General features: G+C 40.8%; 2 protein-coding genes and 1 pseudogene across 2 annotated transcripts; 2 read left to right on the top strand and 1 right to left on the bottom strand.

Annotated features, from left to right (window-relative positions):
• Positions 1-910: 910 nt before the first annotated feature.
• LOC131011962 (pentatricopeptide repeat-containing protein At5g56310-like) lies at positions 911-6,241 on the top strand (annotated as a pseudogene).
• Positions 6,242-12,288: 6,047 nt separating this feature from the next.
• LOC131009666 (uncharacterized) lies at positions 12,289-13,215 on the bottom strand. Its single transcript, XM_057937076.1, has 2 exons — positions 13,130-13,215; positions 12,289-12,928 (listed from the first exon to the last, which is right to left on the bottom strand). The coding sequence occupies exons 1-2, from the start codon at positions 13,213-13,215 to the stop codon at positions 12,289-12,291; spliced, it is 726 nt and encodes a 241-aa protein (XP_057793059.1).
• A 2,740-nt stretch (positions 13,216-15,955) lies between these two features.
• LOC131009665 (protein SRC2-like) lies at positions 15,956-16,426 on the top strand. The gene has a single exon (XM_057937075.1). The coding sequence runs from the start codon at positions 15,956-15,958 to the stop codon at positions 16,424-16,426; it is 471 nt and encodes a 156-aa protein (XP_057793058.1).
• The last annotated feature ends 447 nt before the right edge of the window (positions 16,427-16,873 follow it).

The following is a 16,873-nucleotide window of genomic DNA, read 5'->3' as shown; positions in this document are numbered from 1 at the left end:
CGAAAAAAAGAAGAAGACATTATTGATATTAAAGTTGGAGTTTTCTATGAATTGCGTTTGCGTCGAAGAGCTTTTGTTTTCTACACGTGTGATCATTTTTCATTTATTACATCTATTTCATCAGTCATCACATTGTTTGAAGAAAGTTCAATGTATACTTGGACGCTTACTTGGATTCATTACATAGATATTACCTAAATCGACAACTTCTCTAACTCCCTAGCCTCCTCCCCCATCCACTTTTAACATGTTGTGATAACTAAAGTTCTTATTTAGAAAGTATATACATCCCATTAGTAAATTTAAAATAATAAATAAAACTCTTTTTAACTAACAAAACTTGTAAAGAATTAGATGTCAGAATAAATAAAACTCTTTTTAACTAACAAAACTTGTAAAGAATTAAATGTCAAAGTGCGAGTAGTACCAGAATTACATTCTCAAACTTAAACCACAAATGATCACTAGAATTTAACTAACTTTAACTAAGGATTCGTTTAATTTGATGAATAATATTGCCACTAATGTGATACCACCACATTTCTTCCTCGTTTATTTACTTCATTATTTTCCCTTCTTGGAAATATATAGGAGAGCGATCAGATTAATCTCAATTTTTGTATAAGAAATATCTTACAATTATGTGCTACTCCCTCTATCGCACCACACATATTAAGAAAATGCATTTAATATATATTTATATTTTTTATACTCTTATTTATTATTTTCACATATATTTAAGTGAAACATTAAATAAAGTTAATTTAGTAAAAATAATATTTTTATAGTATTAATTAGAAAAAAAATTTAGGACATCCCAAAATAAAATAAGGGACTAATTTCAGATGGAGTATTCAATAATTAAAACTATATACCAATCATTATTTGAAAACATATACAGTACAGAATTTGGGCGGCAGCATCTCAACCCTCCGCCGCAAATTCTTGATGAAATGGAACCACCACGCTTCTCTGAGACCAGCCATGGCGATCCTTCTAGAACCCATTTTCAATTCATCCTAACTCCCACTCCCACTCCCGCCCTCCTCCTACGCCACTGTATTCCAAACCTTCACAGCCAAAAACCTCCTCAAACAAGGCAGCAGCTACATCCGCTGCCTTCGCCCCACGCCCTTCCTTTCCCTTCCAAGATGGTGGCCATGTACGCTAGCTCCGGCGACATCGTCTCTGCCGTGTTGGGTATCTTCGCCTAGCCAGGGTTACACCTCTTGGTTCCCGAACCTCCTGTCTCCCCCACTCGTGCTCAAGCACTTGATCTTCCTCTGCTCTGAAGCTTTGACTTCTCTGCTAAGGCACACGACTTCGCTGCTCGGCACCTTCTTCACTTCTCTGCTCTGTTGGACTCGGCTACGCTGCTCTGGACAGCCTCGACTCTGCTGCGCTGGACTTCGTTGGCGCTCGACTTTGCTAGCGCCCGACTTCGTTGGCGCCTGACTTCGCTGGCACTCGACTTCGCTGGCGCTCGACTTCGCTGGCGCCTGACTTCGCTGGCGCCTTGACTCTGCTGGCGCCTCGACTTCGCTGCTCCTTCTTCACTTCTCTGCAACACACAAAGACAGGCAGCAAGTAAATGGATACAAAATGAAGAAAAGAATGAAAGCAGGAAAGTTCAGAGTAGATTCGCAGTGGGAAAATGTGTCATCGGGACACTTTGGCTCAGATTTTCCCACAGTAGGCTCGGCTCTTCCAGCAGCTCAATGATCACGGTTCAAAAGGGAACAGAAGAAACAGATCAACACCCCAATCCCGATTGCACAGCCACCAGCAGCAGGAATCCGATGGACAGGATTCTGATGGCTTGCACACCCACAAAGTATCACCAAACCAGGAAACCGATGGACAGGAATCCGGTGATACAAGCACTCAATCGAAGCGAAGTTCACACCCACAGTCACCAAACAGGAATCCACGAACAGGAATCCGGCGACACTTCAAGAAGGAATAGCAGAGCCTTCTGAGTCAAACAGTGTGTGAAAACTTCTTTACAATTGAAAGACTTGCAGCAGGGATAAAAAAGAGTGGAGGTCATTGGGAAGGAGGGAGGAGCATTGAAGTCGGAGGTGGGGATCGAGGAGACGGGCGGCAAAGAAACATGAAGCGGCGCAGGTAAGTAAGGATAAGGGGAGTAAACCTGAAGGGCAGTGGGTTTAGGGTTTGGGAATGAGCCGGGTAGCAGATTTGGGCTAGGGAAGAGTATTGGGCTAGAGGAGTTAATGATAATTGGGCCAACTCTCCACATTCCACCTTTGGCACAATGATCATTATGTCACCAGGAAAGAGCCAGCCTTTGAATTGAGCTTATCATCACAGCCATTTTTACTATCATCCTATCACAAAGACAAGAAAATAGAGGGTGAGAAAAATATTATACATATTTAACTCAATCTCTACACCAGAGACCAACCTAAAGGGAAATCACCACATTCTCAAACCAGAGAGGTTATCATTGAAGACACAACAAGACTCAACATAAACACTCAAGCATCATCACACAAGACACACACAGAAGAGACAAACAAAAACAAGAGGCAAACAACAAGGGCAGAGCAGACACAACAACCAGAGCAAGACACCACACACAAACTCATCATGCAGAAAAAAGGAAAGCAAGAAAGAGACAAGCAGCCACAGAGGCTGAACTTGCCACACACACAAGCACAGAGACAGAACTTCAACCACAATTAAAGTTCATAGCAGGAGCAGAAACCACATTGTAAACAAGGCCTTCTTTTTGTGTAAAGTCCTTAGCAACAAGTCTAGTTTTGTATCTCACATTCTCATTTCATGGTTGACTTTAAACAGCAATTTGGACTCAACAACAGAACATTCAGTAGGCTTTACCACTAGTATCCAAGTTTCATTATTAGTCGGTTCATTCATAACAGGCTCAAGCAAGTTTTCTGGTTCATCATGCATGTTGGGTTGAGGATCCACCTCAAAAGGAACAGTGGGGGGAGGAAACATAAACTCATACTTGTTTTGATCAACAATATTCAGGTTCTCCACCTCACTTGGAGCATCAGATTGTGAGGATTCAATCAAACATGGAAAGATAAGTTCATTAAGCACCACATCCCTACTGATGCAAGTTTTAAACCCAGGGACAGACCTAACCCACAACCTATAGCAGTTGTTCATGATGAGCACAGATGCAACACTTAGGAAAACACACTTTCTCACAGAAAGTCACAACAACCACACTGGATAAACCCCTCTCTCCCTTGCTTTCCAGGTTACTCGCACGAGGAGACTTCTTTAAAGAAGAATCCAGACGAACTGGACCAAAACAAGGAAGATCTCACTCGGCTTGGAATGCCAAGGATTTATCGAGATTTCAGACAACACGCGGAAGCACAAAAGAAAACAGGATCGCAAGATACCAAGATCTCAACAAGCAAAACATGCAAAACACAAACAACAGCAACAACACCAACCCTAGAAACTAGGAGTTTCAGGGTTAAGCCAATTTACCAGAGCCGTCTCTCCCAGGAAGGGGAGAGGTCGGACCTACCTCTTTCCTTGCTCGTCAGGAGCAAATCGGCGCAGCCAACGGGCGGCGGGGTGGGAAAGATGTGTTCGGAGGGTGCCCTGGCTAGGTCACCGTGGCTCTGATACCACTGTTGGGTATCTTCGCCTAGCCAGGGTTACACCTCTTGGTTCCCGAACCTCCTGTCTCCCCCACTCGTGCTCAAGCACTTGATCTTCCTCTGCTCTGAAGCTTTGACTTCTCTGCTAAGGCACACGACTTCGCTGCTCGGCACCTTCTTCACTTCTCTGCTCTGTCGGACTCGGCTACACTGCTCTGGAGAGCCTCGACTCTGCTGCGCTGGACTTCGCTGGCGCTCGACTTCGCTGGCGCCCGACTTCGCTGGCACTCGACTTCGATGGCGCTCGACTTCGCTGGTGCCTGACTTCGCTGGCGCCTTGACTCCGCTGGCGCCTCGACTTCGCTGCTCCTTCTTCACTTCTCTGCAATACACAAAGACAGGCAGCAAGTAAATGGATACAAAATGAAGAAAAGAATGAAAGCAGGAAAGTTCAGAGTAGATTCGCAGTGGGAAAATGTGTCATCGGGACACTTTGGCTCAGATTTTCCCACAGTAGGCTCGGCTCTTCCAGCAGCTCAATGATCACGGTTCAAAAGGGAACAGAAGAAACAGATCAACACCCCAATCCCGATTGCACAGCCACCAGCAGCAGGAATCCGATTGACAGGATTCTGATGGCTTGCACACCCACAAAGTATCACCAAACCAGGAAACCGATGGACAGGAATCCGATGATACAAGCACTTAATCGAAGCGAAGTTCACACCCACAGTCACCAAACAGGAATCCACGAACAGGAATCCGGCGACACTTCAAGAAGGAATAGCAGAGCCTTCTGAGTCAAACAGTGTGTGAAAACTTCCTTACAATTGAAAGACTTGCAGCAGGGATAAAAATGAGTGGAGGTCATTGGGAAGTAGGGAGGAGCATTGAAGTCGGAGGTGGGGATCGAGGAGACGGGCGGCGGAGAAAGATGAAGCGGCGCAGGTAAGTGAGGATGAGGGGAGTAAACCTGAAGGGCAGTGGGCTTAGGGTTTGGGAATGGGCCGGGTAGCAAATTTGGGCTAGGGAAGAGTATTGGGCTAGAGGAGTTAATGATAATTGGGCCAACTCTCCACACGCCGCCAGGATCTTCCACTCCTTCCCAAACCCATCTCTCCTTTTCTTCAACTCCATCGTTCGCGCTTACAGTCTCTATAAATATTCCCAAGAGACTCTGCACATTTTTATTAGAATGCATTCCTTGGATTTTCGTGGGGATTATTTCACCTACCCGTTCGTTTTGAAATCAATTGCGGATCAGGAGCTTCTTTGCATCAGAAAATGCACACATTTGTTGGCCATGAAAGATGGATTGAGATTCGATCTGTACGTTGCGACATCATTGATTGATATGTATGTGAAATGTGGCGCGCGCAAGCTGTTCGACGAAATGCCTGTGAGGGACGTCTCGTCTTGGAACGCGTTGATCTCTGGTTATATGAAAGAAGGCTCAGTTGGTTTAGCACGAGAGTTGTTCGACGAAATGCCAACAAAGAACATTGGTCGTGGACCACTAGTATGATCTCGGGTTACACCCAGAATGGCCTTGCAGCTAACGCTCTCCAACTGTTTGATAAAATATCGAGGAGAGGGTCGGAGTTGAAGCCGAACTAGGTGACGATCATGAGTATTCTGCCCGCCTGCATGCATTTCTCTGTGTTAGAGCAAGGGAGGAGGATTCACCGTCTTGCTCAAGAGGAGAGCTTGGGCTCTCATCCATCAGTGCAGACGGCGCTGGTGGGAATGTACGCCAAATGTGGCAGCTTACCCGATGCCAAGCTTTGCTTTGATAGAATCAAACCAAGCTCGAGTAATTTGGTTGCTTGGAACTCAATGATCAGTGCTTATGCTTCTCACGGGCGAGGCACAGACGCAATCCAGACATTTGAGCTCATGATTCAAGCAGGGGTTCGCCCGGATAGCATCACGTTCATGGTGCTGCTATCGGGTTGCAGCCACTCCGGCCTAGTGGAATTAGGGTTGAGATACTTTGACTCCATGAGTTCGGACTACGCAGTTGAGAGGAGGCACGAGCACTATGCCTTCGTAGTGGACCTCTTGGGATGCGCTGGGAGATTAGTCGAGGCCTATGTGTTCATCTCCCGAATGCCAATGCCAGCCGGGGCAAGCGTGTGGGGGGCGTTGCTGGCTGCAGGGAGGTGCCACCGCAATCTTGAGATATCCGAGCTAGCAGCGAAGAAGCTCTTCGTGTTGGAGCCGGAGAATAGTGGGAACTATGTGATACTCGCGAATAGGTACTCAGAGGCTTCAATGTGGGACGAGGCGAGAGCCCTGCAGAAATCGCAGAATGTGAGGAAGAACCCGGGATGCAGTTGGATTGAGATTGATGGGAAAGCCTACATGTTTCTTAGTGAAGTTGCTGTTGCTGCATCATATCCTCAAGCAGAGGAAATCCACTTGCTTTTGAGGGAGGTCTCAGAGAGGATGAAGGAGGTCGGGTATGTGCCTGATACCAAGGTGTAGGAGAGGGAGATCGTGGTGAGAGATGTGAATCGGTTTCATCATTTTCAAGAGGGGAGCTGCTCTTTTTTCTCTTTGAAGACTTTTTTCTCTTTGTTTTTGGAGTTGAAGAATTCCCCAATCATTCCTTATTTCTTTCTTACAAATGAAATGCCATTATTGTTGGACTGAAATGGGAAAAGGGGAGGCGCAAACTAATTTAAATAATCAATTTCCGGTTTGCATGTCCTATCATTATCTGCTTATATATGTATAATCTGTGTTCCATAAAATCACAAGATCCAAATCCAATAAGTCTTGTATTTCCAAAATATATTACTCATAGGATCGTATATACTTACGCTGTGACAATTCTCGATACATTTAATTCCTAATAATAGGTTTGAAATCTTGACCTACTTTGACATTTCATAATTTCATCTGATGTTATTAGAGCATCCACATTGGTTGAGTCACTTAATGACTCATCCATGAAGGAGACCATTTATGAGTCAATACCCTGTACTGGAAGGCTCATTCAACTGACTCATATCCATTAGTTTTGATTTTTGCCTTTTTTATTTAATTTCAATTACACTAATTTAAATCACAAATTTACACAATACAATTAATAAAATTAGAAGCTCATTAATTTAAAATCCTAAAAATTAAAATTACATTATGTTGGAGTGGGAAGTGAATGAGTATTTATAAATAAAATTGAAAAAAAAAATATTTGAAGGCATATAGCCGTTAGAAATAGAAAAGGAAAAAAAAATAGAATAAAAGGCACATAGCCTTTGCTTTTCAAATAATTCAAATTTTTCTTCTTTCTTTTTTCAATTTTCGGCGCGTGTTGCACATGCCCTTCATTTCGACGGATGAGTCGAGCTCATCGAGATGCGCTAGACTCGACTCGACGATGGCATATATCGGTTGACTCATCCTCAAATCGATACGAGTCCTCCGAATGAGTCGACAGATGTGGGTAGGGCTGGGAATCGGGTCGGGTTCGGGTACCCTACCCGAAAAAATTGGGTACCCGAACCCGAAAATACCCTAAATCCACTACCCGAACCCGACCCCGAATTTGAATTCGGGTACCCTAATACCCGACTCGGGTACGTGAGTCGGGTATTCGGGTACCCTAAATTACCCGAGTCGACTCAGTTTCCCGTTTCCAGTTTCCATCGAAGAAATCAAAACTCACAACGAAATTCCACCAAAATTCAACCCCCACCGTCGATTTGTAGCAACTTTCAAATCTGTACAGAATTTCATTTGTTTTGCTCAATTCTCAAACCAATACAAAAAAAAGCATATCTGTTTATTTAAAAAAAAAAAAAGGAAGAAGAAGAAGAAGAAGAAGCAGCGGTTGTTGGAGCTCGGAGGCGGTGCGGCTGCTGCGGGGCGAAGTCCTAGGCGGCGGCGGAACGAAGGGAATGACTCGCGAAGTCTCGCCGTCTCGAATCTGGGCTGCTGCGGGGCAAGTCCTAGGCGGCGGCGGAAACGGCAACGACGGGTGGGCGGGCGAGGGGCGCTGGGTGGGAGGCTGGAAATCCTGGAACAGCAGGGCGGGAGGCGGAGACTCTGAGACTAACGAATCACGAAGACGAAGGGAATTAGGGAAAGGAAGGGAAAATGGGAATTTCAAACCAGCGAATTTGGGCGAATTTGGGATTCTGGGAAATTGGGAATTAGGGACTATATTCGAATTTGGGATTCTGGGAATTTGGGCGAATTTAAAATACACTTAATTAAATATTCGGGTATTTCGGGTATACCCGATATCCGATTTTTTTAGACCCTAAATACCCGATCCCGAACCCGACCCCTAATTTTTCGGGTATAGGGTACCCGATACCCGATTTTTTCGGGTCGGGTATCGGGTACCCCCGATCCCGAAATTCCCAGCCCTAGATGTGGGTGCTCTTAGTGTCATCGTCGACATTGCCCTCAACGTACCATCAATTTTTGAAGCTATAAATAGACTACAACTGACTTCAAAATCATTATTATAATATATTTGGGAAGAAGAAATACACACCTAAACTAAAATAGACAGATGAGCAATCAGAAGACATTAATTAGCAGTTGCAATTAAGTTAGAAATGTTTATATACATCTAAAAGCATAGTTGTCTGAAGAGAGGAATTCATCATCACAATTAAAATAGAAAAATCAGCACAATTCAGTCTCAAACTTAAGTGAAATCCCCATGCTGAAGAGTTCCTGGCAAAGCAACTTAGCCCCATAAGGCACATTCACCCTCACCACATCTTCCACGGACTCGCAGAATCGACAGTATGGGCCACGGATCTTCCGACCACCAAACACCGGTCGTTGGATCACATTCGCCATGTTCTTGCACTTCCTACAGATGTATTGGAAATTTAATTTAGCCTGTAGAGAATGCGACAAAGCCATACCCTCTGCTTATCCCTCTCAGATCAGTCATAACCTTGAGGATACAAATTCAACAATGAGCTATAAACACAACAAAAAAGTATTGAATGCATAAGAAGCTTCCAATTAACCTTGCACGACGTTATGGTGCCAAATGGAGAAAACATTTCCTTGAACTTGTCATTGTCAACATATCATCTATGTTCTTGATGTAGACATTGTTCATCCCCAACGACCTTTCAAGAATCTCTTTTGCAGTCCTCTCACGCTTGAGCTTCATTTGTAGCTCCCTCTCAGCTTTCTTCTGAGCTCTACCAACATATCATTCCTTCCCACTAAATTCCCGGCCATTAAGCGCTTCAACAGACCTGACTGCATCTTCTGCATTGTAGAAGTTGACAAATCCAAAGCATTTTGAGTTTCCTGCTTCGTCGCGCATCACTGCACACTAGTTATTGATCCAAACTCTCCAAATTAAATACCGACTTCAAATCTCCCTCAGTTGTGGATGCTGAAATATTCGTCACAAATACGTTGGTGAATTTTGTCACCCTCTTCTGCTTGCTGACATAAGGCACTACATGTAGCTATTTCCCGTGCAAGGGCACACCATGCAGATGTTGGATAGCTCTGCCAGCATATTCCTCTTTTTTGTACTACACAAAACCGTACCCCTTTGATTGAATACACAAATCTGTCTCAACTTTGCACGACAAGATCTTCCCAAATGGGCTAAAAATGTCGTGTAGACCTTTGTGGTTGATTGGTTTATCCAAATTCTGCATGAGATGACTAATTTAGTTAGGATTATAAGCCTAACTCAAATTAATCACGACAAATATTGTTGCAAATTGAGCAAATACCTTAACAAATAAGTTGCCCTGACCACTTTTACGATTACTTCCCTCTTTGTTTGAGTATGCAATCCGAATGCATTTGCCGTTGAGACGAGTGAAGTTAAGAACATTCAACGTTTTTTCAGCTATCAAAAACACACAATTTAGAAGCAATGTCATGAAAAGGCATTTAAGATATATTGGAAATTTATGTGACATTATCTATTTCATACATATATAGATAACAACATGTGGGAATCCTAACCGTTTAAGATTGCCAAATGTTAGGGAGTATATTTTTCTTATACAAACCTTAAATCCTAAACCTTAGTGTTGTCAAATGTCAATCATCTACGAATGCAATCGAAAATATCACACTACACTAGAAGGTAATAGAGGATCTGTATTGATGTAAAGGAGGAGACAGAATTCAAACAAATCGATGTTATCTTCAAATAAGCAGGATAACTTCACAGCTTATACATCAGGTAAATCATGTGCTTGAGATAGAGAGTATTGTTCCTGTAAATTTCTGTTTGAGGAACGACTTTATCATGAAATGTCAAGCGCCTAACAATTCACAAGATCGAAATAAAGTCAATATATATGCTAAATTAATTTAAGATATGCAAGTATTAGTATATTTACGAATATTTTCTTATGTACAATATTTGGTATAGTACTACCGTCATTTAGGGCTGGAAAAATATATCGAAAACTCGGTATACCAATCATATCGTACCAAAAAATACCGTAAAATACCGAATTTAAGGTATATCGAATTTTTCGGTAAGGTATGATACCATATCGAAGATTTTCGATAAGGTAAAGGTATAGGTTTTCCAAATACCGGAGTTTACCGATATATACCGATACCGCGGTATATACCGTAAAAATCAATAAATATTGTATTAAAGGTATATATTAAAATAAGGTTTGATATCGCATCATCGGTATACCGGTAAATACCGGAACAAGGTATGAAAATAATTTTAAAGTGTTAATTAGTATATAATTATAATTATGATTGTAATTATAAAATAAGTTGCAACTAATTTATATAACAATTTACAATGATATTAAATAATTATAACTTTCAAGAATATCTTTAAAAAATAAATAAATGGGGTAAAGATAATCAAATGATATTAAAGAATGTATTTGATTTATATAATGTATTGTCAATAACTAACCTCACATTCCCTTTGATCTGGAAGATGAAGAAAAACATCAACGTCGGATCTGAGAAGCAACTCAAGATTGCGGTGAATGAGGTGCACGATTTCAATTCGCTAAAGATATAATCTAGGAGAAGAAACAAGAACTGGAGCAAAAATCGGCGCTGGAATCAGTTGATCTCCTCTCAAGATTCCTGAGCTCGGGACACTCGGATGAAGACTTCATTCTACCTCAGCAGCACTGACATGGTTGTTCTGGCTGCTTTCGGATCACGCGGAGATGGAGAACAAGATTCTAAGAGAGATGAGTGAGACATTGGAAGCTGCAGCATCAACTTATGATGAGGTGAAGGAAATGGTGAGAACATAAGGCTTTATCCTCCAATTCCTACGGATAGCAAAGAAGCTCTGGTTGATGATGTTTCGTTCGATGGGACATGCCGCGTACGTGATGGGGAGAGTTCAAAAAGTGTGGGGTAAAGACTGGGCGGAGTTTCGCCTCGCGCAGTGGTTGGAGGGTAGTTTTTCAGGCGGGTCGAGGATTTGCCTGGGGAAGGAGATGACATTCTTGCAAATGAATAGAGTGGTTAGCGGTGTGTTGCAGCACTTCAGGGTGGTGCTGCAGCTAGAGGCCGACCCGGTCTACATAATAGACCTCACAGCTAAAATGAAGGGTGGTTTGTTGGTCAGGATTCAAGAGAGGAACTCATCTTAGATACTTTATGTTTGGAGTTTCCTTTTAAGTTCGGATTTGCATAAATAACATGTGCTTAAAGTACTACTAGTGTGTAACCTGTCGAAATTCGATAAATTAATAAATAAATATCTTAAAACTAAATGCTGAATTATATAATTAATAAAATATAAATAAAAAAAATTCATTAATTCATTATTTTAATATATGAACTCACATTATTAATAAATTTAATTATTGGCAAAAAAAGTAATGTATTAGATAAATTACATTAATTTTTAGGGTTAATTGCATCAAAATACTTGACCTTTTTCCAAAATTTGATTTTTTGACAAACTTTTTAATTGTAGCAAAAATTTTAGCTACGTTTCAATTTATTCTACGTTTCAATTTATTGCAATGTCCATCCCGCGTATATTTCCGGCCAAATCCATTCATTTTCGGCCAATTTATTTTAGCTACGTTTCAATTTATTGCAATGGATTTGAGATGACAATGTTTCATTACCCGGCACGACATGCCACCTAAGCTTTACGGAGGTCCACCTCAGCATGGATTTGGCCGAAAATATACGCGGGGCGGACATTGCAATAAATTGAAACGTAGCTACAATTTTTGCTACAATTAAAAAGTTTGTCAAAAAACCAAATTTTGGGAAAAATGTCAGGTATTTTGATGCAATTAACCCTAATTTTTAATAAAAATTTAACTATTTATTTGACCAACTAAAAGTTAATTGACCAAATTAAATTGATGGTGCAACTATATAAAGGATGAAATACTACACAAAGTTTGATTTAAAATCAATGTGGGATAAGAGATGTGATTTGTGAAGAAAATGGAAATGAAGGGGAATAGAGAATTTTCAAAATGGTGAGATTCTAGATATGCCATATAGATTAAACCCATTTTTTATGATAAAAAAGATTTAAAAGAATGAGATTCTAGATATGCCACATAGGTTAAACTCATTTTCTTATTATAAAGAAGATTAGTGAAAATTAAACCAAATAAACTTGTAAGTATTCGCTGGTAGTCTGGTACGGTATAGTTTAAACAACTGCACCATATTTTTTTTTGAGAAAAATGAGAGATTTTATTAATTACACGAGCATGGAGCATGGATCGAGATGACCCTCCACAAAGGACGGGGGTTCATTCCAAACATGAAGTTTAGCAACATCTCTCGCAGCTTTAGCGAAGCAATGAGCTATCGCATTTTGATTTCTCCGAATATGCATAACTCTAATATCCGGCAAGAGCACAAGATCCCGTCGACAGCAAGCCACAATAATGCCTTTTTCGTTGATACTCCTCTCATTCTTGTTTATAGCATCACAAGCCAATTTGCTATCTGACTCAATCGAACCATGCATGAGGCCAAGTTCCTTCAACCAAGAGAGAGCTTCCTTTATACCCATGAGTTCTCCTTCATCTACAGCCTGCAAACCACGAATTTTCACAGATTTTCCAGCCAAGAAATTGCCCTCATGATCACGTATAACAATGCCAATACCCATGGCATTCATGCTGGTGAAAAACGCAGCATCCACCCCACACCGGATAGAGCCCTCTGGTATATTATGCCAGCCCGAGCAACCACGCGGGACCGCGGCAGCAGCTCCAGTTGTTGTAGCATGGCCGACAGTTGAGTGAGCATTCAGCCACTCTTCCCTGCAACTTCCAGCCAGTGCAACAGTGCGCACCGGATTAGGCAGCACCCCTTCCCATAAAGCCTTGTTCCTGTCTTTCCAGATATGTCATAAAATCATGCTAGCTTTCGCTGCCAACACCCCATCTTGACGCACAAGAACAAACGAGATGGCCTCTTTGAAGGACTCACAATTATTCAGAAAGTGATCCACAAGATTAGAGAAACCCCCCACTCTCCAACACTCCTCAGTAAAAGGGCACGTAACGAAGGTATGCCACATATTTTCGTACCCTTCTTTACACACACCACACTCGCCTCCAACCGTAACACCTCTGGAAAGCAGGTTCTCTTTAGATGGCAGGAACAACTGCACCATATTGTTAATTACTATTCACGAAATAAATACTCCAATTAAGACGACCTCATAAAACTGCGTTGAAGAGCGGACTTAGTCCTCACCTATATATCAAGATTCAATTTCCAATTAAAAAAATTAAAAATAAATACTAAGACCTTCACAAATTTTACAATTCCTCACATGGAAAAAGGAAATTAAAATATCAGTTCCATCTCTCGCCCACGATTGACACTCTTCGTTAACTACAATTTTAAAATATTAAGAAATATGACAATAAATTATCGAATTTAAGTCCTCAAAATTTGAGTTAAAACAAAATTATAGTATACGTATTATGAACTGAAATTATCCCACGCTCAGAAACGATCGAGACACGCTTTCCAGTTTGACCTGAAAATATATTAACTGATATAAATAAATAAATTTACATGCATGCGTACGTGTATATATGTATTGGATACAAGAAACAGAAATATTTAATGTACAGAACAGACCTAACACCCCTTACTCTTTTCTCCACCACAAATTACTCGTCACTTTAATTTCTTTGACAAGTGAGCGATCCAAATACTTTATTTTCAATGGTCTTTCATTTCTATTTATTTTTCTGTTAAAAGTAAGTCGCAGTAAATTGAGTCCACCACTTCCAGTATTAGAGCATCCACAATGCTTGCACCCATAGTGGGTGCAATACCATGGGTCCCACTTCTATTGCACCCACTCCCACAATGGTATTGCACTCACTATGGGTACAATAGATTTTATTTTATTTTTGAATTTGTTTTATTCTAGTTTCCATTTTACAATAATTAAGAAATTAAAATTTCATTGAATTAAAATTCAAATCCTACATTGTTAGAAATAAAAGAAATACAAGAAATTAAAATCCTAAATTACTTAAATTAAAACAAACATAAAATAAAAAATCCTAAAAATCTACGGGATGTTGTGTCGTTTTTTTATCTCCGCCACCTTGCACATGTGAAACGCCAATTCGTCGGGATTCATTTGAGAGGTGTCCCGGCTCATCAACATGCTATCGGCGAGGTCACGTTGAACTTGGGAGAATGTTTCCATTGCATTCACCATATTCGCCATGTACCCGAGAGCTTTTTGGTTATCCTCCGACGTCTCTTCGGCCTTTTTCTTGAGGATGGATTTTGAGGATGTTCACGCCAATAGTTGCTCCAATCGCCTTCCATTGCTATTTGTTGAAATAATTTAGAAGATGAGGGGAATGGATGAATGAGGAGAATGGATGAATGATAGATGATGAAGAAGAGAATGAGGTTGTATATGTATATATAGAGGGAGTATAGAAATTACAAAAAAAAAAAAAAAAATCATCAACGGAAAAGAAAAAACGGTCGAAAACGGCTACTTTTTTAAATTTTTTTTATTTTTTTTTCGGCCGAAAAGGGGCGCGTGTTTTACACGCCCCCTCCATCGCACCCACTATTCACGAGTGCGAACGCACGCCTCCCTCCCATCACACCCGGGTGCGGCATTGCTGGTGGGTGCGATAGGCCGGGTTCGATCCGGCCATCGCACCCACCATTGTGGATGCTCTTATGCTTCAGGCAAAGAGTGAGCAAAAAGTCCAAAAAATCAAACCGATCAATAGACAAATCATACAGATACAGTTGTACCCCCAGTATTTTATTATTATTAATATTAGTATTATACATTCCCTGCTAAATTTTAAAAATAAAATTTGATCATTAAAATCATTAACTGTTGTTAGAAATGGATATTGGGCTCATTCCTCCTTTAAAAGGCCTTATAAGGGAGAGGATTGCCTCACCATATAAAGTGGCTCATGCCACTATCTCCAATCCAATGTGGGACACAGCTTCAATAACGGTTGATTTGATCGTTACTGAAAATTAAAGACCGAATTTCGATCGTTATAATTACCGATTTTGTTCTTAAATTTTCACTGTTTTCAATTTTTAACGACCAATTTCTTTTAAAACAATCGAATTTTTTATTGTTTAAATAATAATTTATTTTCAACGGTAAAAACTCGGCTTTGCCCCACCACTTAATAGCAAACTTCTCAATAGATCATCATCCATCATGAAACTACTCTAACAATTTCTCAAAGTCTAACGCAATTAGCCTTGAAATTTATTATTATTTTACCCCTTTTCTTCTTTTCCTTTTCATTACATACAGCAGAGGTTAGAGACAGAGCTAAAAAAAAACACAAATAAACTTGTTTAGACATGCAGACATCTTCTACTTTGCATACTCCAATTTTATCGGCGCCTTTCCAGTCCATATTGCATCCCTAAATCGAAATTTGTGGTTACCACTAACTATTGACCAATTACAACTCAACTAATAATGCATTTTTGCCTCATTTGATAGTCAAAATCAGTTTGGGAACTGGAATATTAATTTAATTCATAACATGTCAAACAAGAAACCTCCGCCCCCCCAAAAAAAATTGTATATCTCATAGTAATACAGAACGAAATTGCGAATGAACTTCGTAGTTGCATACGTCACGCATGCCCACGTCATCATCAAAACATATTTTTAATTAATTGGTAACGAAAGACATGTATAGGCTAGCGAAGTTTCTCTTCTTCATATATAAACACAAAAAATACACTACTCTCCTCGCGTGCTCCTTCTTGATCATCATATATTCATATACAACTATCCACTTTAGCTTAGCTACTCACACTAATCTTCTACCGTCTAATTATATTTTTCTAGATCATCCATCCCAAAACTAATTGAATAAAAAATGGAGTGCAGAACATTTGAGATAACCCTAATCTCAGCCAACAACCTGGAGAAGCTGACGCGGCTGCTGCGGATGAAGGTCTACGCCAAGGTGTCGATCGGCGGCACGACGGAGATCCACAAGCGGACCCCGACGGACCGGCACGGCGGCTCCAACCCGGCGTGGAACTTCACGGTGAAGTACACCTTGAACGAGCCCATGGTACAACACTACGCCAACATGCTGGTCGTCAAGCTCTTCAGCCGGAGGCGCCTCGCCTGCGACCGCTACGTCGGCGAAGTCCACACCTCCCTCAAGGAGCTCTTCGACATCGCCGCGCCCAACGGCGGCAGCGCCATCCTCACCTTTCCGGTGCAGATAGGCAGCATTAGTTCTCAGGGGGCGGTCAGGTTTTCTTACAGGTTTGGGGAGAAAGTCACCATTGATAAGATGCTCTTAGCTGAGAGAGTTGCAGGCTGGTCGCAGTGTTGATTTTTTTTATTATTATTACTAGTATTATTCTCTTTTTTATTTTTTTTACTTTTGTTTTTTCGGTGGTTGTGTTGTATCATGGTATATATGTGTGCATCAATTCATTGCTATTGTTACTTTTGTGGTTTAGTCAAAATTAAGGGGTAATTGTGTGTGAATACACGAATATATTTTTATTAAATTTTTATTTTTGTATATGAATTAAAAATTCTGTCTTTAAATACACGAACTTTCAATTATTTTGAAGTGTTTACTGGCTAGTTTAAGTGGTAAATTTATGTTATCGTAACTAGTTGAAGTGACATTATGTCGTTTAGCATATCAGTCATTTAGGCCATATAGACATTTCAGGCATCCACCTCATTTGACAACTATGTCAAAAAACTGAACATTTGAAGTTTGTGTATTTAGATGCAAAACTTTTAGTTAATGTGCGAAATTAGGATT

Source organism: Salvia miltiorrhiza, chromosome 2 (genome assembly GCF_028751815.1).
Source record: "Salvia miltiorrhiza cultivar Shanhuang (shh) chromosome 2, IMPLAD_Smil_shh, whole genome shotgun sequence".
Taxonomy (NCBI): Eukaryota; Viridiplantae; Streptophyta; class Magnoliopsida; order Lamiales; family Lamiaceae; genus Salvia; species Salvia miltiorrhiza.
This window is presented reverse-complemented; position numbering and strand designations above follow the sequence as displayed.

Bases quoted from the DNA above. Each gene is read 5' to 3' on its own strand.
- LOC131009666 (XM_057937076.1), bottom strand. From the start codon at position 13,215: ATGGTGCAGTTGTTCCTGCCATCTAAAGAGAACCTGCTTTCCAGAGGT. The intron at 12,929-13,129 runs GTACGAAAATAT...CTGGAAAGACAG, and splicing joins TGTGGTGTGTGTAAAGAAGG to GAACAAGGCTTTATGGGAAG.
- LOC131009665 (XM_057937075.1), top strand. From the start codon at position 15,956: ATGGAGTGCAGAACATTTGAGATAACCCTAATCTCAGCCAACAACCTG.